At 50.9% G+C, this 26,331-nt stretch overlaps 1 protein-coding gene and 1 non-coding gene across 2 annotated transcripts; both read right to left on the reverse strand.

Moving 5' to 3' along the window:
* Nucleotides 1-3,167: 3,167 nt before the first annotated feature.
* Npr1 (natriuretic peptide receptor 1) lies at nt 3,168-19,080 on the reverse strand. Its single transcript, XM_041655742.1, has 22 exons — nt 18,035-19,080; nt 17,125-17,324; nt 16,421-16,534; nt 15,879-16,014; nt 15,454-15,545; nt 14,131-14,266; nt 13,867-13,951; nt 12,645-12,765; nt 11,826-11,900; nt 11,578-11,655; nt 11,221-11,325; nt 10,906-10,977; nt 10,656-10,812; nt 10,103-10,258; nt 9,737-9,905; nt 8,819-8,965; nt 8,587-8,710; nt 8,384-8,452; nt 7,826-8,000; nt 7,528-7,626; nt 4,015-4,106; nt 3,168-3,888 (listed from the first exon to the last, which is right to left on the reverse strand). Exons 1-22 carry the CDS (start codon nt 18,741-18,743, stop codon nt 3,826-3,828), a joined length of 3,174 nt encoding a protein of 1,057 aa, XP_041511676.1. The 5' UTR covers nt 18,744-19,080; the 3' UTR covers nt 3,168-3,825.
* A 7,158-nt stretch (nt 19,081-26,238) lies between these two features.
* On the reverse strand, nt 26,239-26,310 carry Trnam-cau. The gene has a single exon. It is a non-coding gene; the product is annotated as a tRNA-Met (tRNA).
* Nucleotides 26,311-26,331: the final 21 nt, after the last annotated feature.

Raw genomic sequence — 26,331 nt, forward strand, 5'->3', positions numbered from 1 at the left:
GGATCTGACCGGCCATTTCCTAGAATTGTCTTGCTGGAGCTCCTCAGTCATCCAGCTCCCCACCCCCACCTCGTCTCAGTCTCCCCCAACGCCAGTCTCTCTGGATGGCCCAGGCCCGGTGTATCATCTCATAGGCTCCCATAGTTACACCATAGCCTCTCTTTGGGGGACTGTCTACCGGTCCTGGAAAGAGGAACTGAGCATGGGAGTTAACATGGCGACCAGGGCCCACAGAAAGTTGAGAGTGCTGTGGTTGCCAGGACAACCATCCTTCCTTAAGCTTTTCGTCGGAAGCCTGGCTGGTGAGTGTATGCAACACGCTCTCAATAAATCTCATCAGCTCTCCAAAGCCACCTTTGGTATACAAAAGAACACCGACTGTCTGGTAGCCAGACCTTTAAGCCCCTGGTGTTCCACCGTACCACCGGGTTCCACTTGGCAGGGACTCCAGGAAGAGGCCTGGACAGGTCAGGGCAGAGGCCTGTCTGCATTTGATGGATGGTAATGAAGAAATGTCTGGCACTTTCCTTCCCTGTGGGGGAAGTGAAGTTACACCTCTCCCCCACATTCCTGGCCTGACCGCTTCGAAGGGTGCTAGGTGGCTGGAGCTGGGAAAGGAGGATTCTGGGTCTAGTTCTGACCTGTTCTTTATTATTTTTGACAGACTGTCCTCCAAGTTGAGCGCCAAGGGTGACCTTCATCCCTCTGGAATGTTGGTGGCTTCAGAATTCAGTGTCAGAGCTGGAACCTGGGCCTCACGCATACTAGGCAAGCATCCTACCAGCTGCCAGGGCATTTCCAGTCCTCCTGAGGGGAGTGGGTGACATCACATTTGCCAGCACCAACACAAGGAATAGAGTGTAGGGAAGAGGAGGTCACAACAGTGAAGGAGCTTGGTGGTGGAAGCAGAAAGATGAATCCTGAGTTGCCCTCTGACCTCCACATATATACTGCGGATTATGTGGGCCTGCCCTTACCAGAGCACACACAAAATAGGTATTACCTAAAACAGAAGGAAAGGCTCTATGAGGGGCCGAAAAGGTGGCTCAGTAGTTAAGAGCGTGGGTGGCTAATCATGGTGACTCACTGAAAAAGCCCGTTTCTCTTGAGAATGTCCTTGTCGGTGTAGGGGGACAGCCTATTCTGTCCAATGTTTGCTCTCCTAGCTGTGGGGAGCTGGAGGGAGCTGGAACTCCCACTAGCCTGTCCTGGAGCCTCATGGTGAAGCTCCAGGCTAAAGAGAGACTAACTTGGAAGAGGTGAGTGCAGGTGATGCATGCGGATAGGGCCCAGCACATTTGCTGCTCTAGCAGAGGACCCAGGTTCAGCTCCCCGAATCCACATGGTGACTCACAACCACCTGTCACTCCAGTTTCAAAAACATCCATTGCCCTCTTCTGGCCTCTGTACCAGGGCATCAGACATAGAAATGTGCACAGACACACAGACAAGCAAAACACTCAATGCATAGAACACAAAAATTTTTTTTTTTTTTTGAGACAGGGTTTCTCTGTAGCTTTTTTTTTTTTTTGGTTTTTTCGAGTCAGGGTTTCTCTGTGGTTTTGGAGCCTGTCCTGGAACTAGCTCTTGTAGACCAGGCTGGTCTCGAACTCACAGAGATCCGCCTGCCTCTGCCTCCCAAGTGCTGGGATTAAAGGCGTGCGCCACCACCGCCCGGCTTCTCTGTAGCTTTGAAGCCTGACCTGGAACTAGCTCTTGTAGACCAGGCTGGCCTCGAACTCACAGAGATCCACCTGCCTCTGCCTCCCGAGTGCTGGGACTAAAGGCGTGTGCCACCACCGCCCTGCCTAAATTTAAAAAAAAAAAACATGCAAAATTAATTAAAGAGAGGTGGATGGTGTTTCTGAGGGTGACAGAGTGTTTTCTGGCTTCTGCACACAGTTACTTAAAAAGCAACAAGAACATCCTTGCTAAAGCCAGGTGTGGGGCTCACACTTCTAATTGCTACACTTGGGAGGTTCAAGGAGGAAGACTGCTAAGTGTTCAAAGCCAGCCTGAGTTGCAATGATGTCCTGTCTCAAAAAAATATGCCAGTGGTAGTGGTGGCACACGCCTTTAATCCCAGCACTCGGGAGGCAGAGGCAGATGGATCTCTGTGAGTTTGATACCAGTCTCATCTACAGCCAGGGATACACAAAAGCCCTATCTTGAAAAAGCCAAAATCAAAGCCAAGAATGTCCTTGTAAAATAGTACAAACACACACACACACACACACACACACACACACACACACGGCTGGCAGTGGTGGGGCACGTCTTTAATTCCACTCGGGAGGCAGAGGCAGGCAGATCTCTGTGAGTTTGAGGTCAACCTGGTCTATACAGTGAGTTCTAGAACAGCCTAAAGTTACACAGAGAAACCGTCTTGAAACACACAGACACATATATAGGGTTTATTATGAAGTCAAATACATGAATAAATAAGGGCTTGTTTTTTGTTTTTTTTTAGGGATATAGGGAATTGACATAGGGCTTTGTGCATGCTGGGCAAGCCTTCTACCACTGAGATATCTCAATATTTCATTTGGATTTTTTTTTTTTTAAAAAACCTCAGTAGCTCAAGCTGATCTTGAACTCACAATGTGACCAAGAATGACCTAGATCTTCCTGCCTCTACCTCTAAGACTGAACTCAGAGTTTGAAGCACCTTAGGGAAGCACACGCTCAGCCTTTTTAATTTTTTTGAGACTAGGTCTCTGGCTGGCTTGGAATATAGCCCAGGGTGGCCTTATACTCTTAACAATCATCCTGATTCGGCCTCCAAAATATTGAGATTACAAGTGTGAGCCAACATCCGAGGGCAGTTTATTTATTTTTTTAAAATAAGCTCATTAAGTTGCCCAGGCTGGACTTGAAGTAATTTTACAGCCCTGGTTGGCTTTGAACCCTTGATGTTCCTGTGTCAGCTTCAGTAAGTAGCTAGGATTAGGCCTGCCTCCTTTTGTTTTAATTTTTAACAAGGCCAGAGACACAAGTCACATAAACAAATGTTAGCTGTGACACTTAAAATTTTATTTTATTTTATTTATTTTATTTTTTTTGGTTTTTCGAGACAGGGTTTCTCTGTGGTTTTGGAGCCTGTCCTGGAACTAGCTCTTGTAGACCAGGCTGGTCTCGAACTCACAGAGATCTGCCTGCCTCTGCCTCCCAAGTGCTGGGATTAAAGGCGTGTGCCACCACCACCCGGCCAACACTTAAAATTTTAGCACTGCTCAAAATTGGAAATTCCGAGGTCCCTTCAATTAAATGTGTAAAGTTTGTAACAACAACAACAAGGAAACAAAGTTGAAGGGAATTCTTTCGAAAGCAGAGGGTAGAGAAAGAACATGGCCGTTTCCCAGCAACCCAAGAAGACGCTGTGCACAGGAAGAAAGACTTTAATGTTTTTTGCTCATAGGAGAAGCAAGGCATTCTTCTCCTCAATGCACTGTGTCCAAGGTCTGTGGGGTGGAGTGGGAGTGAGGGGAGTATCTGTGACATGTGACCGTCCGCTCACCTCCTGCAAAGTCCTGGAGCCTCTTTGTCTGGTCCCCTCATGTGGCAATTTCCCTTCCGCTAAAAGCTACAGTGGCGCAAAGTTGAGGGAGAGAAGGAGGGTGGGACAGGGTACAGTGTTCCCCTGGGAGGGACGGCATGTTTGTCAGCCCTACAGCTCCAGCAGGCCCCTCCAGGCCCCACCATCTCCATCCTCTCAGAGGTCACATCTGGTGACTGTGCTTGGGTCGCTGTGGGAGAGGTGGAAGCTGGGTGCCTCCATCATCTCCAGCACAGGAAAGGGAGGTGATGGGAGGGACAGCAGGTAGGTCAGCCTCTTATGCTACACCCCCGTTCCCCCAGCAGCCAATAGGTCCGAACCTTGCCTTTGCCCTGGAAGAAATAAAAGAGAAGGCTGGGTAGGGAACGGCACCCCCACTTTTGCCCTAGTCGCTTACATAGTCTAAGTATGGGAGTGGCCTTGGGACCCTCTGGGATCTAAGGCGATTCCTTTTCTACCTTCATTTCCACATCCCCTCGAAGCTCCAGCTCGAAGCCATCGAACTCCTCCAGCACAGCCTTGGTCTCAGAAGACAAGTGGATCTTGAGGGCTGGAGAGGACAGGGGTGGAGGAAGTTGAGTGCCGGGGGAGGGGGCAGGAGGGTACAGGCAGGTAAGACCGCGCATGTGGGCCGAATTGCAATTGCTCCCTTTAGTTCAGGAAGCCCTAGACTGTCCCTGTAGACTGTGGCCACATAATCTGGGTTCTCCACAAGATCAGTCTGTGCTCTTACCTGCTGAGCCATCACTCTGGCCCTTCCAAGCCCTCAAGCCCTCTTCACCTCTCTTTTGAGATAAGATTTTGTTACTTCAGCTGACTTTTACCTCCTGATCTTCCTGCCTCCTCGTTCCAAGAGCTGGAATGGCTGGCTAACACCAAGTCTGGTGTATGTGGTGTCAGGGATGGAGCCCAGGGCTTTCTGCTGCTAGACCAGCACTCTAAGGACTAAGTTATACCTCAGCTCACTGGCTAGCTCTTAACGCCATCAATTGGCAGACGAGACTCAAGACTACAACACTGTACCTACAGGTTACAGAGCATCTTTGCGACGGCGGAAAACTGTCACTCAGCACTGCTTTTGAGACCCAACCAGCTCCCAAGGGCGCGCACAGCATTGGGGACGAACCCAGACTGCAGAGAAGTCCAACTTAGCTTGGACTCCTTAGGTAACTGAGATAAACATGTTCTGTCTCCCTAGTCCGTGAAAGGCTACCAGCGACAGTGCTCATTTCAAAGTGTGGCTGCTGTGTGAGGAGTTAACCCCATTCATCACTGCAAATAAGCAAAACATTCACAAAGTATCCGGACACAGTGTAGCACTCAGGAAACACTAATTTAGCTGTTGTGATCGGTTACTTGACTAAATACCGTGTGTGTGTGTGTGTGTGTGTGTGTGTGTGTGTGCGCGCGTGTGTGAGTGTACACACCTGGAGGCAGAGGTGAATTTTGAATTTCCTGCCACTCACCACTTCAATGTTTGACACAGGGACTCACTGAGTCTGAGCCTCACTGTGGCGATCCTTGTGTGGGCTAGACTTGGCTGGCAGTGAACTCCAGGAATATGCCTGTTTTTGTCTCTCCTGGTAGTGCTGGGGTTACATGCTCTAATGTCCATCTGGGGATCAAACTCAAGTCCTCCCAGTGAGCCATCTCTCTAGATACCCTACACCCCCCTCATACACATTTTGTGAAGCGTAGTTTCACTCTGTAGACAAGGCTAGCCTTAAACTTGGAATCCTGCCACAGCCTTCCTCCTGCTGGGATTATAGGTATGCACCACCTGCAGGGGTCAGTACTCTCTTGATAGCAGGAGGTCTGCTCAAGCTGTCTGGGAGGTCAGTGGCCACCCACTGTCTCACAGCTGCTCTGATCTATGTCTGTGCTATCCTGTGTCCCTGACCCACTTCTGAGAATGAGCTCTGTGAAAAATGATCTAAGAGAGGATTCTTCCCTCCTCAGCCCCAAATATAGGTGCAAACGTTATCAGCTGAACAGTTCTCTGGGCTTTGGGGGCAGGTTTCCTACCACGAGGCTCGGGTGAGGGTCACATGGCCTTCTGAGCTCACGCAGCCTGGTAGTTGCTTCAAAACCAGACCCAGGGGCTGGAGAGACGGCTCAGCAGTTAAGAACACTGGCTGCTCTTTCAGAGGATCTGGGTTCAATTCCCAAAACCCACATGGCAGTTCGCAACTGTTTGTAATTCCTGTTACAAGGGATCTGACACCGTCATACAGATATAGACACAGGCAAAACACCAATGCATATAAATTAAAAACAAAGCAAACAAACAGGACACAATCCTGTGAGCTCAGCGCTCAGGTAAGGGCTGGTGGATGGATGGATCAGGAGTTTAAGTCAGCTGTGGCAACTTGAGATACTATTTCAAACGACCACCTAGCAGACAGATATAGAGGAAGCAGGAGGCAAGAGCAAGGGGAGGGGTGGAAACAAGCATTTGTTAGCTGCCTATTACCTCCCCAGAGTGTGCTAAGTCTTTTACAACCCACAAACAGGAATACTATATGGAGAAGTAGCTGAGGCCCAGGAAAGATGAATGACAGTTACATGCTCGGCATTTTATACTGCATTTTTTCATAAGTCTTTAAATTTAAATTACATCTATTTATGTATTGTGGGTGGAGGACATTTTTGGCTATTATGTGTGTGGGTGTTTGCTTTTTGTTTTGTTTTCAAGCAGGGTTTCACTAGGTAGCTCTGGCTGTCCTGACTCACTGTGTAGATCAGACTGGCCTTGAATTTAGAGATCTGCCTGCCTCTACTTCCTGAGTGTTGGGACTAAAGATGTGCTCCAACACTCTTGGCACACTGTGGTTTTTACTTTCTTTTTCTTTTTTCTTTTCTTTTCTTTCTTTTTTTTTTTTTTTTGGTGTTTTTGAGATATGGTTTCTCGGGGGCTGGAGAGATGGCTCAGCGGTTAAGAGCACTGACTGCTCTTCCCGAGGATCCGGGTTCAATTCCCAGCACCCACATGGCAGTTCGCAACTGTCTGAAAATCCAATTCCAGCGATCTGACACCCTTACACCAATGCACATAAAATAAAGTTAAATAAACCATAGAAAATTAAAAAAAAAGAGAGATATGGTTTCTCTGTGTAACTTTGTCTATCCTGGAACTTACTCTGTGGACCAGGCTGCCATAGAACTCACAGAGATCCACCTGCCTCTGCCTTGTGAGTGCTAGAAAGGCGTGTGCCACCGTTGCCTGGCCTTATTCTTCTATCATATGTGTACATATGTGTGTGGGTATTTATATGGCCGTCAGAGGACAACTTGTAGGAATCCATTCTCCCCTGGCGCCATGTGGGTCTCAGGGATCAACCTCAGGTCATCAGGCTTGGCCAGCAAGCACCTTAACCCACTGAGCAAAATGCCTATCTATCTTTGTGGGTGCATGAGCACATTCAATATTTTATTATTATAAAATAAACTCTGTTTTCCAGGCTGGTGGCTTAGGCCTGTAATCCCAGCTATGTGGAGACTACAGCAAGAGAATTATAAGTTTAAGATTAGTCTGAGCAACTTAATGAGATCCACATTAAAACAAAGAATATAAATATCTTATATTACATACCTCAGTGTTAGGTATGCTAGCATTTGTTAAAGCTCTAATAGCACGCCCAGGGGGAAGGGACTGGGTTAGAGTGCGTTGCTCAGTTAATGAAAGTGCCTTGAAAACAATCCAGGAACCGTAACTAAGCTATGATGTTCATAGGTAAAGTGGGCTTAGTGCATTTACAATCCACTGTGTGTGTGTGTGTCTGGGTGTACACACAGACACACACACTCAGCAATAGTCTAGATTTACAATGTGGGGGATATGTGTGTTATGAGAAGGCAGTGTAGGAGGAGAGAAGGCAGGGAGCTAGCTGAGAAACTATGTAGGCATAAGTAGCAGGATGCCTTGGCCAGCTGCCCTTCTCATTCCCTCTGGGGGGAGCGGGGCTTCCTACCTTCCCCATTGGACTCCATTCTTGAAGCAGTGTTGACTGTGTCTCCAAAGAGACAGTATCGGGGCATCTTCAGCCCTACAACACCAGCACACACAGGACCTGGGAAGTGAAAAGAAGCGAACAGAACCCAGGGATGTTAGAGGAGGTAGCTGGGCACTCCAGAAGAGGTAGGAGTTGGGCTATGTGGTCCCAGGATGTGTAAGGAGAGGCAGGGATAAGGGGACTAGACACAGAGACAACTGCTTGTTCCCTAGTTTAGTCTCCCAGATCTGACTCTAGACGCTGTCCACGGTCTGACCTGTGTGGATGCCAATGCGCAAGCGCAGCTGCTCCTGAGGCCTGTGGCGGATGCGGAAGGAACGTACAGCATCTAGGAGAGCAAGTGCCATTCGGGCCACCTCTCGGGCGTGGAGCTGTCCATTCCGTACCGGGAGCCCTGACACCACCATGTAAGCGTCACCAATGGTCTCCACCTGTGGGGGTGGCATGCTTGTGGGCCTGCCAAACCATGTGCATCATCCCTCATTCTGTCCCTATCAGCCCGCCCGTCTCTGTACCCGTCTTCCATCCCCTGTTTCTCCATCTGTTCCTGAGTCCCCTGTATCTATTTGCCCATGTCCTTGGTCATTGTTTCCTTTTGGTTTTTCAAGGCATGGTTTCTTTGTGTAGCTCTGGCTGCCTTGGAACTCACTCTGTAGACCAGACTGGCCTCGCACTCACATAGATCAGCCTGCCTCTGCTCCCCGGTGTTGGGATTAAAGGCCTGACTATAGCCTGGTCTTTTTTTTTTTTTTTTTTCATTTGAACATTCTCCTGACTCTGTCCACGTCCTTCCTGTACCCAGTCACAACCTCACCTTGTACACATCAAAGTTGTCGATGACAGCATCAAAGCAGGTGTACAGATCATTGAGCAGGGTCACCACCTGGAAGGCAAGGGAAGCCGAGAGAAATGGGGAAGAAATGGGGAACGTGGGCTCCCACCAGGGACAAATGGGGAATACTAACCCGAAGGCGGAGCTGAACTACATGACCCATTGCCTGAGGCTGGAGCCCTCACCTGCATGGGCGTGCTCTCTGCTGAGAGGGCTGTAAAGCCCACGATGTCACTGAAGTAGATGGTGACACTGTCGAAAGCCTCAGCCTGGACGGTCTCGCCTCTCTTCAGCTGCTCAGCCACGGAGCTGAGGGGGAAGTGCAGGTGACCAGATGTGAGGTGGGGGGCTGAGCTACGTGACTGTGTGCGTGCACGTGCCGTGCATGCGTGTGCGCGCCCACAGCCCAGCACTCACTGGGGCAGAATCTGGTAGAGCAAGGCCTCAGCTTTGCGCTTCTCCTCCAGGTAAGCCTGAGTTCTCTCCTCTACCAGTTCCTCCAGGTTGTTGGCGTACTGCTCCATGCGCGACAGCAGGTTGTCCAAAATGTTGCTGCTATTCTCCCTGAGGGTCGTGGGGCACGTGGGGACACAGATGAGATGAGATGACCCTTTGAGTCAGGGTCCTAGTTGTCCTGGAACTTGCAATGTAGACCAGGCTGGCCTCGAACTCACAGACATCCACCTGCCTCCAAGCCAAGCTGGAGATCTTATTTATTCTTATTGAACACAAGTGAGTTGGAAGGAGGTGGAGAGGAAGCGGGACAGGATGAGCTGAGGACAGTGATGGGCACACAGGCAGGAGAGACACGTCTGGGAGAACTAGATTACCGTGGGCCTACTGGAAGAGGGAGACAGAAGGGCTGCGGTCGGAGCTTTTGATTAGGATTGAGACTAAGGGGGGAGGTGGAAAGAGGCTGGGGCATCTGGTGCATGCACTCCTATTTATCATAAGTCTGGGGGGTCAGTATAGGGCTGCGGGCAAGAAGGGTGTGGGGCGTCAGTGTTGGCAGAGGAAAGAGCCGTGAAGGGTAGAGCGCTTTGGGGTCAGCCATGTTACACATGCAGATGCCTGTGGAGCTGCGGTGGGCTGCGGTGGGCTCCCTCTGCCACTGGAGAGACAGGTGTAAGTGTGGCGGGAAGAGACCACTAACTTGAGCCGGGCGGTGGTGGCGCACGCCTTTAATCCCAGCACTCGGGGGGCAGAGGCAGGCGGATCTCTGTGAGTTCGAGGCCAGCCTGGTCTACAAGAGCTAGTTCCAGGACAGGAACCAAAAGCTACGGAGAAACCCTGTCTCGAAAAAATCCCCCCCCCCCAAAAAAAGAGACCACTAACTTGTTAAATTTGCGTAGCGCCAGGCGGATCTGCTGGAAGGGTGGCCGCTCCTGTGGGTCCTCTGCCCAGCACCGCTGCATCAGCTGCCCCAGTTCCTCCAGGTGACTTTGTAGAGTCATGGAGGGTCGGAATGGGGGCTGCTCACCCCGAGTCACACGCTCGATGATCTCTGTGTGGGAGTGGTATGCGCTGAGGAGTGGCATCACCAGCTGGGGGCAGCTGGGACAAGTCCGGACCAGAGCACAGAGTGGACTGGTCTCAGCAGCCACGGAGCGAAGGATGGTGGTTGATGCCCCACTCCAGAAGGAAAGGTAGGGGTGTTTGCAGGGCTTCCCTCTCTGGGGGCACAGGCCACGTGAGCCTCACCTTTCGGGCTGAGGTCTAAACCCTCCACATGGAAGACCCCATTCCTGAGGGCGATCTCCTGAAGGATGATACCAAAGCTGTACACATCACCGGCTTGGGAGCCACGGGCAGGCGGCGAAGCCATCCGCAGGAGTTCAGGTGCGGTCCACAATTTCTCTGTGGATCAGAAGTGAGGAGTCAGAGAAGGAGGGGCCCCAAAGCTAAGGGATAAGGCACTTTACATTCTGATAGGAGAAGGAAAACTAACAAATGAATATCGTATCTCATGGGTAATAAATGCAATAATAAAAGTAAGACAGCATGGTCTGATAATACCAGGAAAAGAAAGGGCCATACAGTTTAAGGTCATCTGGGAACGAGGCAGCATCTAGGGCTCCTGTGTACACTGCACAGCACTGAGAGCCACGGAACTAGAGGCCACCTAATCTGATCTCTTTACCCAATGAAGGTTGAGCCTTGAGGTGAGATGGACCCAAGCCAAACAGAGCCTAGGCCTCAGTTGCTTCTGGGCTGTGCGGGCAGCAAAAGCCTAGGGGTCAGGAGTCAGGCTCACTGGCAAAGAGGGTGTGTCCTTGCTCAGGCTCCGGGTCTCTGAAGCTCTCGAGCCCATAGTCGGTGATCTTTAACACGAAGCGTCCATCTACCACACAGTTGGACGACTTGAGGTTCCCATGGGAACAGATGGCCCCATTGTGTAGAAAGAGCATCCCCTGGGAAATTTAGGAAGGCAGAGGGCTTGGGCATGAGTGCTTCCAACCATGCCCAGCCCTTGCCTGGTATCCAGTGAGTTCCCCTGAACTCACCTTGACAATGTCGTTGGTGAGTGAGTACCGAAACATCCAGTCCAGAGTTATACTCTCATTCTCTAGAATGTCCTGCTGGGACAGCAAGAGTCAGAACCCCCTGGGTGTGGGAGGGGGTACAAGGGAGCTACTCGCATAAACCGGTATAACAGAACACTTGGATTTTACTCTAGTGCCATCGCCATGCCTGCCCCCAACTCCCAACAGAGAGGGCCAAGAAAAGCCAGAAAAAGAGATTTGTCTGGGCCCATATGGTCAGTGGGTTAAGAGCCAAGTGTTCTGCCACTGCCTGACCCCATCCCCCGTTCCACTCACCTGTAGGCTCCCACGGGGACAGTACTCTGTGAGGATACAGATGTTGGGGGGGTCGGTACAGGCACCCACAAACCTGGTCAAGTGTTCATTCTGCGCGTCTCGCACCTGCAGGTAGGGGCAGCATCAAGGCCCTGGCTTTGTCTGTCCCTCAAGTCCCATGTTTGCATGCGCTTGCTCCCCAACCTCACCTGTGAGGACCCAGCAGTCTCTCAGGTTATGACTGATCCCCCTCTTCCTACCCACAAAACTCAAGATCCCATCCCAGGTCTACAGATCCTCCATAACCAGTTCTGCTGACAACTCTCCTGGAGTACCCAGGAGTCCCTTCCCAGGTCACGGCCTCACCCCCTACATTACATGCTTAAGTTCAAACAGGACTTTTCGTGTTAACTCAATGCGTTTCCGGTTGACACGTTTCACAGCCACGAGGTTGCCCTGAGCAAGAAATGGAGATTTGTCATGCAGGGTATGGCCCTAAAACACCCAGCTCCTTCTGAAAGCCCACCCCTGCCCCTGGGACCACCCTTGTCCTCTGCTACCCCACCTCAGAACCATCTCTTAGTCCACCTGGGTCCCCAGGATCAGCAATCTTTCCCCAGACTTACCTTGTAGTATGCTGTCTTGGCAAAGACTTGGAACTGGCCCTCTGTGGTCAGCAGGGAGCCATAATTGGAGCCTCGCTGTGGAAGTGAACAGGAGAGTGCGTGGTCAGCTCGGGGGTCAGTCTACACCCTGGAAGTTCTGTCACACTGCCCGCATCTGTGTCACCCTCCTGAGATAGGGGATCACTCTTTAGCCCAGGCTACCCCGGAACTCCTAGCAGTGCTACTGCCTCAGCCTCCCAGGCTAGCCTTCATCTCCTTTAAGGAGTATATTAGAATCATAGCTGTATATTTACTTGGACCATTAGCTTTAACCTTTGAAGTAGCCTTGTCAGGGAGGCTGTAGCTGCAGCCCTCATCTGAGACAGTGTCAGAGTAAGCAAGTGAAGGCAAGGCTGGGAGTAGTCTTGTTCTTTTGTATGGTTTTGCTTTTATTATTATTAACTGATTAATTAACTCATTAATTTCTTTTTGAGACAGGGTTTCTTCATGTAGCCCAGGCTGTCCTGGAACTCACTCTGTAGAACAGGCTGGCCTTGAACTCATAGAGATCTGCCTGCCTCTGCCTCTGCCTCTCCAGTCCAGAATTAAAAGCATGTGCCGCCACCACCCAGCTTGAGTTTTGGTTTTCTAAGACAGGGTCTCATTCGTATGTAGCACAGGCTAGCCTCAGACCTTCAGCAATCTTCCTGTTTTAACTTCCCAAGTCCTGGGTCCAGGCATGAGCCACCTCATCTAGCTTAGACCCACCTTCTACTTACTCCTCAGGCATTGCCCTGGTGTTCAGCTCTTCCCACCCTCCAGAGACAACGGTGTTCTCACCCCGCTCAGCGTCAGCCGGCTGCCCGTGCTCCGAAGGTGCCTCTCCAGGCTGCTGGGCTGCAGGTCCTCCCAGCGTACCCGCCACAACTCTGAGACCAGCTCCTTCTCCAACTGCATCTTCCTGGGATATGAAGTCTGCACCTGAGCCCTTGGCTGCTCAGCAGCCCCTTAGAGCCCTGAGACATTCTGGGTGCTAAGGGATGAGTGAGGGAGTTCTGTTCTCAGTTCTCTGAGCTGAGCGTGGTGAGGCCTGGGGCCTGAGGGAAATTCACCTCACAGGTACTTCAAAAAACTTCAAAAACTGGAGGCCTCTACATTGGCTTTTATCTCTCTCTCTCTCTCTCTCTCTCTCTCTCTCTCTCTCTCTCTCTGAGATAGGGTCTCACTAAGTAGCCCTAGCTGTCCTGGAACTCACTCTGTAGATCAGGCTGGCCTTGAACTCAAGGAAATTCTACCTGCCACTGCCTCCTAGATGCTGGGATTAAAGCGTGTACTACCACCACCTGGCTTCTACTTCATTCTTCAATTTTTGTTTGTTTGTTTTTTTTGAGACAGGGCTTCTCTGTGTAGCCATGGCTGTACTGGAACTCCTTCTGTAGACCAGGCTGGCCTCAGACTCACAGAGCTCCACCTGCCTCTGCCTCCTGAGGGCTGGGATTAAAGTGTGAGCCACCACCGCCCGGCTCCTTCATTCTCAATTATCACAAGGATGAAGTACCTGGCCCATAGGACGTGCGTCAGCACTGTTCTCCTCCCTCTCTTCCTGTCTCCTTAGCCTGCCCTGAACTTCCATTTCCACCTGCACTGCAGGACAGGGGTGGGCTCCCTCACCCCACTTTTCCAGCTCAGGGTCAGCACCTAGCCCACAGCAGGACCAACTACTTTGTGCCCATACCTGAAGGTTTTGAACTGCTACTTTCCACCTGGCCTCAGCAAGGGATGCTAGTTCTACATCCACATCTCCTCTGCTATCATGTCACCCTCAACTTCTCTGTTCCCCTGAGCTTCCTAGAAATAACTTTGTAGCTATAGCCCAGCCTGAACCAACCTGACTGGTCCATGCTTTCCAGACTCCACTCCGGAGCTTCTGCCTCTTCCCGGAGGGAATGAAATAAGTATTCTCTTCCCACATGAGGCTCCCTCCCAGACCTGCTCTCCTGCTCTCTCCTCTGTGCTCCCAAGTCTCCCCAGTTTCACTTAGCACCCCTAGCCCATAACTTACCTGTATATGAAGAAGGACACAATCAGAAAGCTAACCAGAGAGAGGCTGCCCACCAGAGCCAGGACCTCCAGGGTGGAAAAGTGGTCTGTGGGAGGGTCCGAGTTGTAGAAGAGAGACTGGTGTTAGACAACAGGAGGGGGGATTGTCTACTAGTCCGCTGTGATGACAGATGAAGGGAGGTGACATCGGGTGGGAAGGAGCCTCTAGCTCCCTGGGAGAAGGCAGTGGCTTGACAACAGGACTTTGGAAGCATGGGCCAGTCACCTTGGTTGCAGGCAGGGTCCTCATTGTCAAAGCCACATTTTGGGATGTCAGGAGGTGGGTATCCCAAGGGCCAGTATAATTTGCGGTCTGACACAGCCATCAGCTCCTGGGATGTCCCATTATAGTTCAGGACGACCTGAGGAAGATCAGGAATGGTGAGAACTCCATGGTAGTCTCCTTTGTTTCCAGGACCTGTGTCTAGGCTACCAACTACTCACCAGGTTCCTGCTGTGACTATCCAGAGAGTCTTTAAATCCATGCCCAAGGCAAAAGAGGCAAAAGCTTAAACACTAAAAGCCTTTGTAGAGACGTATCCATAGGAAATCCCACTGGAAACCCCAACTCTATATTCAGGGGGCTGGCATTGGTTGCAAGACAGAAACAGCACCCCAGGTTCTACTTCCAGCCTCTTCCTTGCATGTCTCCTCCAGGTGGCCTTCCCTGGTAGATCTGAGTCTTGGTGTCTTTGAACCTCTGTCCCTTCCTGTCGCTGCTGCATTTACACAGCTACACATACCTATTCTTTTGGCCCTGAGTGACTGTCTCTGCTAGGATGGGTCCCAACTGTCTTAGGAACTCCTCAAGGGAAGGACTCTAGGTTACCTCTTAGACCTGAGGTTCCCTGAGCGGGCAAGCCTGTGTATCCTGATCATCTGGGTTGTTCCCCAGCCTGAGGAGTTGAGCCTGCCTTATCCAGTACTCTCATAGCTGTCCAAAGAACAAGCAGATACCTGGCAGGGGTAGGGCATGTGTGTGCTGTGGATCACCTTTCTGTACTCTGAATATGTATTACTATCTCTGGTTAATGATAAAGTTGTTTGGCCTATAGCAGGGCAGGATAAAGTTAGGCAGGACAACCAAACTGAGGACTGGGATGAAGAAGGGCAGAGTTGAAAGAGACACCAGCAAGCTGCCCAAGAAGCAAGATGGTAGAGGACAGGTAAAGTTATGAACCATGTGGCAATACATCTCAGAGGCAGGAGGATTTCTGTGAGTTCAAGGCCAGCCTGGACTGTTACACAGAGAAACCCTATCAAAATAAACAAAAAACCAAGAATGAGGTAGAAGCCAGGTGTGGTGGCACAAGGTTTTTACGTGGCAATACATAGATTAATAGAAATGGGTTAATTTAAATGTAAGAGCTACTTAGTAACAAGCCTGAGCTACTGGCTCAACATTCATAATTCATATTTAGCCTCTGAGTCAGTTATATGGGACCAGGCAGTTGAGACAGGAAAAAACTCCACTTCCATTTACAGGAGGTAGGAGGATGAGACACCATTCTTGCCTGGCACTGTCTTCTTGGTGCATGTATGAACTTACCCTGAAGGTGCCTGTTTCTGGATCCATATCCCAGAGGGAGAAGTCGGTCTCCCGATCTCCATTGCTATCGATTTTCAGGTATCCTGTTACACCTAGGGACATAAGGGAGGTTCAGAGATGCCTCTCTTCATCCCAACCCTCTCTCTGTCTCTTTGTCTCTCTCTCTCTCTCTCTCTCTCTCTCTCTCTCGCTCTCTCTTTCTCTGCATAGAGACAGAGATGTAGACACAGACATCAATATGTACATAACGAGGAAAAGGAGAGCCATATGGCCATAAGAATGGCAGATATGGAACCCAGAATTTTATGGAATTTAAGAGATCTGGATGGATAACAGGCATTTTGTGGTCTCCTGCTGGGCCACCTGGGGCTCACTCTCACTCCCACCCCCAAAGCAGCCCATTCCAGCTCATTCTAGGCCCTGACCTTGGAAGCTCCGGTTCCACATCCGCTGAGTGATGTCCTTCCCATCAGTGACGGCTCCCCCCTGTGCCAAAGTCTCTGTCACTGCCTGGACGTAGAGCAGAAGCCCATCATGGAAGGATGCTGGGATGATATTCTCCTGTAGAAGCAAGCAGAGCTCAGACAGGGCGATGGATACAGGGCACAGAGGGAAACAGTGCTGTAGGTAGGAAACTGGGGGGTGGGACTGGGATTTCAGAAGAGGATACAGACAACAAGCATATTCCACAGAGAAGTGACTGCTGAAAAGATGCTTTTGCATCTACCATGGCCCCCTGCTCAGAGTCACACTAGGTAGATAGGGCAGGGCATGTCATTCCCATTTCCATGATGAGGGCTTTAGGTTCAAGAATTTGTCACTGCACCCCTCCATCATCAGGAGAGACACAGAAATAATAGGAAGAAGGGAGATGGAAGACGAGGATGCCTGAGAGACTGAGAGACGTGGCAGAGAGACTTGGATTAGGTCTGGAGATCCACACTGGAGGTCCAGGACCCGCTCCTACCAGGCCATCCTCTATGGTGAAGTTGAATTGCTTGTCAGCCAAGAGTTTCAGCTGCTGCAGGAACTCCAGGTACTCCGGATTATCTGGCTCTTTGTAAGAAATGATTTTGGCAGCCTGAGGAAGGGATCAGTGAAAGGGAGAGTACTGGGGGTTGATTCCAGTTTTCCCTGTATCCTGGGGTCCCACCTCCCAGACCAGCCTCTCTGCTTAGGTCAAGATCAAACTGAATGGCTGGGTGTGGGGGCACACAGGCCTTTAATCCTAGCACCCGGGAGGCAGAAGCAAGAGAATCTCTGAGTTTGAGGTCAGCCTGGTCTATGTAGTGCGTTTTAGAACAACAACCAGGAATACATAGAGAAACAAAAACAAAAAATAAACAATAAATATTAAACAACAAAAAGATCAGACTGAACCCTGGGTCTTTTATGGGGTGGCCCTGTGCTTGAGCAAAAGATTCAAGAACTGTCTGGTCCACGGGTCTTTACTATCCTTCTGCTTCAGACCCCTTCTGTCATCTGCTCAGCCTTCCGGCTCTGAAGACCCCAAATCCCATGTAGTTCAAATCCCATGTAGTCACAACTATCTGACTATCAAAAACCTGTTTTCTGGAATCATTTTGGACATGTAGGGGCATAGCACCCCGAAACGAAGTGTCAATCAACTGTTGAGAGCCCTACACAAGGACTTCAAACCCCAGCACTCACGTGAAACGCCTGGCGGGCACTGCTGTCCTGCCCGTCTCCTCTTTCCCAGGGCTTTTGGGGAGCAGGGCCTTTCGCACCCTGAAGGCTTTGCCCAAACACATCCAAGTGGAAGAAAACATAGTCCTCCCCAGTCAGGCCAGCGTCTACAGCCAGAAGCATCAGGCTCCTGAAGGCGTCGGGAGAGCTGCAGATATAGATAACTGGAGAGAAAGGAGGGGAAGGGGGGAGGGACAGAGCGGGGGAGGGGAGAGGGAGAGAGAGAGAGAGAGAGAGAGAGAGAGAGAACACGAATGAACACAAGGCATTGTAAGGAAGGGAATTCTGAGTCTGTAGTCTTTAAACGGCCCCAACTCCTTTCTCCATCAGTCTGGGCCTTGGCAAGGGAACGTGAAAGATGGGAGAAGGAGGTGTGCAGAGTAGGGAGGGAGAAGTGTGAGGAAGAGGGAACAGAAGGTGGGGGACCAAGAGTGCAAGAGGAATCAGAAAAGGGCCAGCGGGAGAAGGAACCCGAGAGCTCGCGTGGGAGCAATAGAAGAAACTGGAGAGAGAACGCGATAGGGTAGAGCAAAAACAGGAGGAAGAGCAGGGCACCAAGCAGAGGATGCGGTAGAGCTAGAACTAGGCCCTTCCGCGCTTAAAGCTTAACCCAGGAAAAGTCGGCGCAGCAGGAAGGTCACACAGGGAGACCTGAGGAAAGGGGTGGGGGAGAGGGAGAAATGCAAACCCGGCACCGAAGGGTTACAAGACAGGGAACTAGAAACCCAGAGGTAGGAAAGTCGTGTAGGGCAAGACTTTCAGAGAAATCAGCCAGGAGGATGCCTGACTCCCAGAGGAGGGAGGAGTGCCAGGCCGTGGACAGGCGGGAGAGAAGGCCGCGCGAGCCAGGCGTCCGGGTGGGTGCCCGCCTCACCTCTGCCCTTGCGCCGCACGGCCCGCAGCAGCTTGGCGTAGTGGTCGGGGTCGTCCTCGACGAACTCCTGGTGATGCACTGTGATGTTGAGGCGCTCACGCACCCGCATGTACAGCCCCTCCACTATGAAGAAGCAAGGCCGGTCGCCGCCCAGCCGATCTGCATAGAGCACCAGCGCCTGATGCTCCCAGCCCAGCCGTCGATGCAGCGCCGCCACGAAATCTCCCAGCTTGACGTGGCTGGGCCCCGCGCGCGTGGTCAGGGCGTATTCGTCCTTGACCCCGATGCCCAGAGCAGGGGCGCCGGCGGTGAGCAGCGGCACCCGCCAATGCGCGGTGAAGCGCCCCACTGGGGCAGCGGAGTACACGCAGCCGGGGCCCAGGAACATCGCGGGGCTGTGCTCCCACTTGAGGTCCACCGCGGCAAGCGGTGCAGCGGTGTCGGAGCAGACGCCCGCCGCGTTCTCGCTGCTGCCCAGCACCGTGCGGACCGTCCAGCCGGGCAGCAAGTCCGGCCGCGCCTTCACCTTCTCGAGAGCCAGTTCCACGGCCGGCCCCACGCGCGCCCACGACCACGGGTACGAGGTGTTGGCCAGCGGTAATACCACGGCCACCGTCAGGTCGCCCGCGTGCCCGCCCCGGAGCAGGAGCAGAGGCGGCAGCAGCAGCAGCGCCCGGAGGCGCGGACGGACGCGTCGGGAGCCGGGCATGGCCTCAGCGAGCGCAGCGACGGGACAGCGCTGTCACCATGTTCTGCTCGCCATCCTCGGGCTCAGGGACTAGTCGCGGACATCCAGAGCGCCAGAGCGGGAGCGAGGGCGGGGGTGGGTCGTAGCCACAGTCCCGAGGGCACGCTGCCTGCCGGGGCTGCGACGGTCCGGCCGTCGAGTGAACACGCTAAGCTGGGCGCGTCCGGGAGCGGAGGGCGCCTTGGAGCAGGTGGGAGCGAGCGCAGCGCCCGAAGGGAGTCGGTGGAGAGCGAGCGAGCCGGTGATCTAGGGAGAGCAGGGCGAGAGGGAGAGCCAGCGAGGAAAGGGGAGTGTGCGCTCGCGCTTGCCCCAAGAGTGTGCCAGAAGGGGCGTCCGGCTGGCTCAAGTGTCCGGCCGTTCCGGAGGCGGGCAGGCGTTGTGGGGGGGGGGGGGGGGGGGAGGAAAAGGGGGAGGGCAGGACACACGGGACCACAAGGTCCCAAGCCGCGCGGCGAATCTTCCCCTCCCAGATTCGGTGACAAGAGAGCCCAGGGAGCCAATCCCGGCTCTTTAACTCCTTCCTCCCAGCCTAGGCTACGACTGGCCCCCACCCCCGGCGTCAGCGTGATTATTGCTGACCCCTCTTCCCGCCTGTCGCCTCTGTGCGAGGTTTCCCTCCGCAGGCGGGGCGCACAGGCCTTGGGGAGAGCAAGGCTAAGGAGGGAGGTGTAAGGAAGCTGTTCCCTGACCCTGGCTCCCCTCCTGGGGTCTCCTCTCCTACCTGGCTCCTTCTGGGGAAGAGGGAAGTAGAGGCTTGTTTAAATGTTGGCCGGAAAAGGTGTGTGTGTGTGTGTGTGTGTGTGTGTGTGTGTGTGTGTGGCTTTTGGGAGTTTAGGAGGGTTTCTGGAAAAGGCAATCTAGTGGAGGCGAGCCAGAGTCCGGGTTACCCAGTCCATCAATGAGAACCTCCCCTTTCTTCTTCGCCGCCTCCCAGATCGAGAAGATTAACAGAGCAAAATAACCAGGTGGGAGGGTGGAGTTAACTCTTTAGTTCCCAAGTAATGATGGAAAGTGGGGGCGGAGGGGAGTGGGTGGTTAGAGAAGAGCTGTAACTTCATGTGAGTGTTTTGCGTGGAAGATTATTAAAATGGGACCTGAGAGGTTGTAGTTGGAAATGAACATGGGAAGAATAAATGAAGGAGCGAGGAGTCTTGGGACACCAAACTGCTGGGCCGTTGCGCCGAAGCGCCGTGGGATTAGTCTGCCCTCTAATGGCCATCCGGATTCATTAACCGTATTGCGCCATCAACTTTGCCAGCTTTTAAGCCTAAACTGGATCTAAGGTCAGCAACCATTTCCAGAGGACCCTCTGTGTCAAGGGCCAGTCGAATGCTGACGGCATGACGATAAAATGTATATATATATGATTCTGAGGACAAATAACCACGGTACAATATACTTTAAGCACTGCGAAGAAGACAGGGATGTGCTGAGAGACCAAGATGAGGGCTATTAATTCTACCTGGGCTGGAGCCAGGAAAACCTCCAAAGAGAAAAAACTCAGTAAGGATAAAAGGATGATAAAGGGCTGGGCGGTGGTGGCGCACGCCTTTAATCCCAGCACTCGGGAGGCAGAGGCAGGCAGGTCTCTGTGAGTTCGAGACTAGCCTGGTCTACAAGAGTTAGTTCCAGGACAGGCTCCAAAACCACGGAGAAACCCTGTCTCGGAAAAAAAAAAAAAAGGGTATTTGGGGTTGGAGATATGGCTAAGTGGTGAAGACCGTGTACTGCCCTTCCAGAGGACCAGCTACCAAAGTAAGTGACTCACACTTAACTGTAATTCAGCTCCAGGGATTCCAGTAACTCTGCCCTGGAAAGAAAGGGTTTTGTGTGGAGAGAGCAAAATGTTGAAGTCTGTTTTCCAGACAGGAAGTGTCAGGAGAATCTTGTTTTAAGGAGGCAAGCTTTCAGTATCTCTAGTATTTATTTGTCCGTGCTTAAAAAATACAGATGGCCAGATGGTGTGTGTGGGGCTGGGTGGGAGGGTCATTCCTCTAATCACAGAACTTCAGAGCAGAGGCAGGCAGATCTCGTAGTTCAAGGCCACCCTGACCCACAGAGTTCCAGGATAGCCAGGGTTACAGAGAGAAACCCTGTCTCTAAAATCTAAATAGTTGATGGTTCATGACTATTTGTGTTTTTTTTTAAAATAGTTTTTCTTAAGTTTTAAGTCTAGGTGGGTATATCCATGGGGGTGAAGTTCATGTGCCCTGGTGAGCCAGAAGCCATGGGATCCCCTGGAGTTGGAGTTTCAGGCAGCACCTGGGACCCGAACTGCAGCCAGCCAGTACCGGAGGTATGTCCTGTGTGCGTGCGTGCGTGCGTGCGTGCGTGTGTGTGTGTAGGTGCCCTTAGAGGCCTTAGGCCTAGAGTTACAAGCAGTTGTGAGCCTCCCCACACAGGTGCTGTTACCTGGACCCGGGTCCTCTGAAACAGCAGCATGCTCTCTTAACCACAGAGCCATTTCTCTAGTCCTCTGCTTTCCCTGAAATATTGAAAATGCTAGCAGCATAGGCTCTGCATCCCTTCGCACAGTCTGTGGGAACAGCTTCTACTCACCTTATTTCACTTGATAGTGACCTCGCTGTCGTGACAGTTGTTTTTCTACTTCTGGGAAGTGAGAATGACTGAGCAGGAAATGGGGCAGAGGAAATGAGATCAGGAAGGCTTTTGTGGGACAGGTGTAAGGTGTTTGCTATGCAGTGATAAGTAGAGCCCACATCTAGGGGTGCATGGGAGATGGAAGCTGGCTTATCAGTAGGATCAACTGGACTCTGGAAGATAAGGATCTAAGGGATAGTGACCTCTTTAGTTGAGAAGCTAACTCTAGGGGTTGGGGTGGATGGTGGTGAGGTGGTTGAATCTCAGGTGCCTGTAGGTACCCAGGTAGAGGCTCCCTTATGTTTCTGGTGAAGCTGCAGCTCAGAGGAAACGGCTGGACTAGAAACAGCATTAGGTTATTGAACTAAATCTGGAGCTGCAAACACTAAAAATGTTGGATGACTTTTTTTTTCTAAAATTTATTTATTTATTTAGTATACAGTGTTCTGTCTACATGTATGCCTGCAGGCCAGAAGAGGGCACCAGATCCCATCATGGATGGTTGTGAGCCACCATGTGGTTGCTGGGAATTGAACTCAGGACCTCTGGAAGAGCAGTCAGTGCTCTCAACCACTAAGCCATCTCTCCAGCCCCCTGGATGACTTTTTTGTTGTTTTTCAAGGAGGGTTATTCCCTGTAGCCTTGGCTGTCCTGGAACTCACTCTGTAGACCAGGCTGACCTTGAACTCACAGAGATCAGCTGGCCTCTGCCTCCTGATTGCTGGGATTAAAGGCATGCTTTGTCTGCATGTGCAACTTTATGCCAGAAGAGGGCATCTGATCCCACTACAGATGGTTGTGAGCCACCATGTGGTTGCTGGGGATAGAACTCAGGACCTTTGGAAGAGCAACCTGTGGTGTTTAACCACTGAGCCATCTCTCCAGACCCATGGATGGTTTTTTTTTTTTTTTTTTTTTTTTTTTTTAAGATAAACGAAGATAATCTAATGAGGAAGCTTTTAATAGCTGTCAGCTAGAGTTGAAGTAAAGTTCCAGGAAGGAGGTCTGCAGCTGCAGTACAAGGAATGGATAATTAGTATTCCCTTCCTTCTTCCTCCCTTCCCCCTCAGCAGCAGCACACCCACCTCCCTGTATTGTTTCTGTAGGGCCGCAGTGAGACCCTCCTTCCTCTCTCCCCTCATCCATATGCCAGTGGGTAAAGGCACATAGCAGGTCAAGCTTATAGTCTCGGCGTCCCCAGGCCTCAGCATGCACACAGCTCCCTGTAGCTGTTCCAGGTCTCCATCAGGTAACACTGGGAGAGGCGTATGCCAGCCTTGAGGCCATCAGATATGGGAACACAAACTCCATGCTGTACATGGCTTTAATGGTGGCAACAGCAGCATTGCCCTCCTTAGGAGCCTCATCACCATGATACAGCGGGCACCAAAGCCATGTGTTTACTGTAGTGAGGTCACATTTTCTACCACCTTGTTGGCTAGCTCAGGGTAAGCACTGGTGACCAAAGAAACCTGCTCCTCAGAAGCTTTTTGGGCAGAGAAGATGGGGGTGTGTGCAGCTGAAGTGGGAGGGCAGAGAAGACCTGGGATGGGGGGGGAATAGGGGGTTGGGGGCGGGGCGTGTGTAGCTGCAGAGGTGGGGTGGAAAGCCCTCAAAGCAGAGGGAAGATACCTTCTGGTTAAAAAGGTTGTAAGGGCCGGGCAATGGTGGCGCATGCCTTTAATCCCAGCACTCGGGAGGCAGAGGCAGGCGGATCTCTGTGAGTTCGAGACCAGCCTGATCTACAGAGCTAGTTCCAGGACAGGCTCCAAAGCCACAAAGAAACCCTGTCTCGAAAAATAAATAAATAAATAAATAAAATAAAATAAAAAAATAAAAAGGTTGTAAGGTTAATGTAGGTTGGGTACTCAATATTGAGGTTTCTTCCTTTCTTTCTTTCTTTCTTTCTTTCTTTCTTTCTGGGACATGGTTTGTGTGTAGTCCTGGCTGTCCTGGAACTCGCTCTATAGACTAGGCTGGTCTTGAACTCACAGAAATCCGCCTGCCTCTGCCTCCTCTGGAATTGAAGGCGTGTGCCACCACCACCTGGCAACATTGAGGTTTTCATGACAGATGTTATAGATGACCTCACTGTCTATCATGAAGACACATTGAGGGTTCTGCAGGGTAGTGTAGTGAAGGTGGGGTTGTCGGATTAAAGAAGGCTGTGGAAACCCGGGGCGGGCTAAGTGAGGACTCTGGCTGGGCAGGTGACACTTCAGCAGCAGCAATAGGACCTAGAGCCAGTTTCCTACAAAGGTATGGAAAAATAAGGCTTGGGCACCTGCCAGCTAGCTTGTAAATTAAATCCAAGACAAGGTCATCAGTCCCATGGTCCACAGGGAGTTATGGGCATAGTTGCTGGCAGTGTCTCACTTGCCTGTGACAAACTGCTCAGGACGGGAAAGCTGGAGACGCACCACTACAAACTTCAGTGGCTGCTGCTAGCACGCTTGTCAGCGCCTGTCTCACTAAAGGAGATGTTGAAGTCACTTGGCATCTGGCCAGTGTGGACAGAGATGCATCCCCTGCAAGGTGCCCAGGTTAGGAGGCAAAGTGAGCAGGAAGAGACACCAGGTCTGGTCACTTTCCCACATAAGCTAAAAATTAGGTAAGCACTGCACTGAGCATTATTGTTTTATTTTATAGATATCTGTTGAAACAAGAAGAACAAAGAATGCTAGGAATGGTAGTACATGCTTAACTCCCAGCACTTAGGAGGCAGAGGAGGTGGATCTCTGAGTTCCTGGCCAACTAGAGCTACTTAGGAGACACTGTGTCAGAAAACAAAAGCAAGGCCGGTTGGTTGGGGCGGTTTGGCTAATGCCTGTAATGCCACAGCATTTACGAGGCAGAGGCGGGTGGATCTCTGTGAGTTCAAGGCCAGTCTGATCTACAGAGTGACTTCCAGGACATCCAAGGCTACATAGAAAAACTCTATCTTGAAAAAAGTAAAAACAGGGGCTGGAGAGATGGCTCAGAGGTTAAGAGTGCTTCCTGCTCTTCCAAAGGTCCTGAGTTCAATTCCCAGCAACCACATGGTGGCTCACAACCATCTGTAATGAGATCTGGCGCCCTCTTCTGGCCTGCAGACACACATGCAGACAGAATACTGTATACATAATAAATAAATAAATCAATCTTCAGGGGCTGGAGAGATGGCTCAGTGGTTAAGAGCACCGCCTGCTCTTCCAAAGGTCCTGAGTTCAATTCCCAGCATCCACATGGTGGCTCACAACCATCTTTAATGAGGTCTGGTGCCCTCTTCTGGCCTTCAGGCATACACACAGACAGAATATTGTATACATAATAAATATTAAAAAAAAAAAAGTAAAAACAATCACCCCACAAACAAACGACACCTTCCAAAAATCTGAGCAGGAGAGATGGCTCATACATGCAGGCAAAATACCAATGCACTTAAAAAAATAAATTAATTAAAAAAGTAAATTAATAAATTGGCACCCCCTTTCCTCCTCTGCAAGAGTAACAAGTGCTTTTGATTGCTGAGCTATCTCCTTAGCCCCTAAATAAACACCATCATCATTATCATCATCACCATCATTATTTTCAAGGTATGGGTTCTCTGTGTAGCCCTGGCTGTTCTGGAACTCACTCTGTAGAACATGTAAGAGCAGTACATGCTTTTAACTGCTGAGCCAGCTCTGAGCCAGCTCTTCAGCCCTAATTAAAAAAAAAAAAAATCTAAAGGCAAGCCTAATCCACGATAGTAGAAATCCAGAATGGTTACCTTTCTGGGGTCATAAACTATTATTTTTTGAGACAGTATCTTTTTTTTTTTTTCATTTTTTTATTGAGAAAAGGAGAAAAGAAAAAAAAAAACAAAACAAGTTTCCACCTCCTCCCGGCCTCCCATTTCCCTCCCCCTTCTCCCCCTCCTCCCACCCTTCTCCCCCTCCCCCCACTCCTCTCCCCCTCCCTCTCCAGTCCAAAGAGCAGTCAGGGTTCCCTGCCCTGTGGTAAGTCCTAGGTCCGCCCCTCTCCGTCCATGTTTGGATGTTCACCTTCCTAGAGACAGTATCTTACTATCTGGTGTGGACCCGTTATTAGGCTGACCTTGAACTCGCACATCCTTCGGCAGCAGCCATCCAGGTGCTGGAGATAAAGGTGTGTTTCACTGTGCTCGGCCAAAATAATCCTTTTGGAAAAAAAATTCTGTAAATTTATTTAGGTTATCTTTATGGGTGTCATCAAACCCACAGCACATGTAGCGAGGTTGGAGGACAAAATGCAGAAGTCGCCGCTCTCCTAACACGTGGGTCTCAGAAGTCGGACTCAGGTTCTACCTGTTGAGCCGCCTTGCGGAACTGATAAAATATTCTTTATTTTATTCAAGGTGGGGTTAGGCTACTTGGAAGGAATACATGCCCACAAAAGTAAACAATACACGGGTACCTGTCAGAAATCACGTAACATAGGGAAGCTGGGAGGATCTGGATGGAACTGATGGAGAGGAAATACATGATTAAAATGTATGAAAAAAATTTCAATAAAAGGAATTATATAACAATAATATCGAAGGAAATTGTGGTAAATGAAACTAAATTCTTCCTGGTGTTTTCATAGGGTAAAAGTTATGTTTCCAGGTGAGGTGGCACACGACCGAAATGCCGGCACTTGCGAGACTGAGGCGTAAATATTGCGGAGAGTGAGGACAGCTTGGGCTATATTAACGAGTACTGTGTAAGCCGGGGTGGCCAAGCAAGAACCTATCTGGAAAAGGCAAAACCAAAAACAGTTGGAGAAGAAAATGCAATTATGTTTCCTATTGTAGAAAAGCAAGTTTATCACGAAAACGAAGGCAGGAGTCCATGACACAAAACAAAGCCTCCGATAGCAGAGGATGGTTTCGATCCATCGACCTCTGGGTTATGGGCCCAGCACGCTTCCGCTGCGCCACTCTGCTACCTACTATACCAGCTCTCGT

This window comes from Microtus oregoni, unplaced genomic scaffold, assembly GCF_018167655.1.
Source record: "Microtus oregoni isolate MIOR12 unplaced genomic scaffold, Mior012 000007F_ref0000211, whole genome shotgun sequence".
NCBI lineage: Eukaryota > Metazoa > Chordata > Mammalia > Rodentia > Cricetidae > Microtus > Microtus oregoni.

Excerpts from the sequence above, each read along its gene's own strand:
- Npr1 (XM_041655742.1), bottom strand. The coding sequence starts at position 18,743 with ATGCCCGGCTCCCGACGCGTCCGTCCGCGCCTCCGGGCGCTGCTGCTG. Across the intron at positions 16,535-17,124 it reads GTGCCCGCCAGGCGTTTCAC|GCTGCCAAAATCATTTCTTA; the intron begins GTGAGTGCTGGG and ends TCCCTTCCTCAG. Across the intron at positions 15,546-15,878 it reads GTGGAACCGGAGCTTCCAAG|GTGTAACAGGATACCTGAAA; the intron begins GTCAGGGCCTAG and ends TTATGTCCCTAG.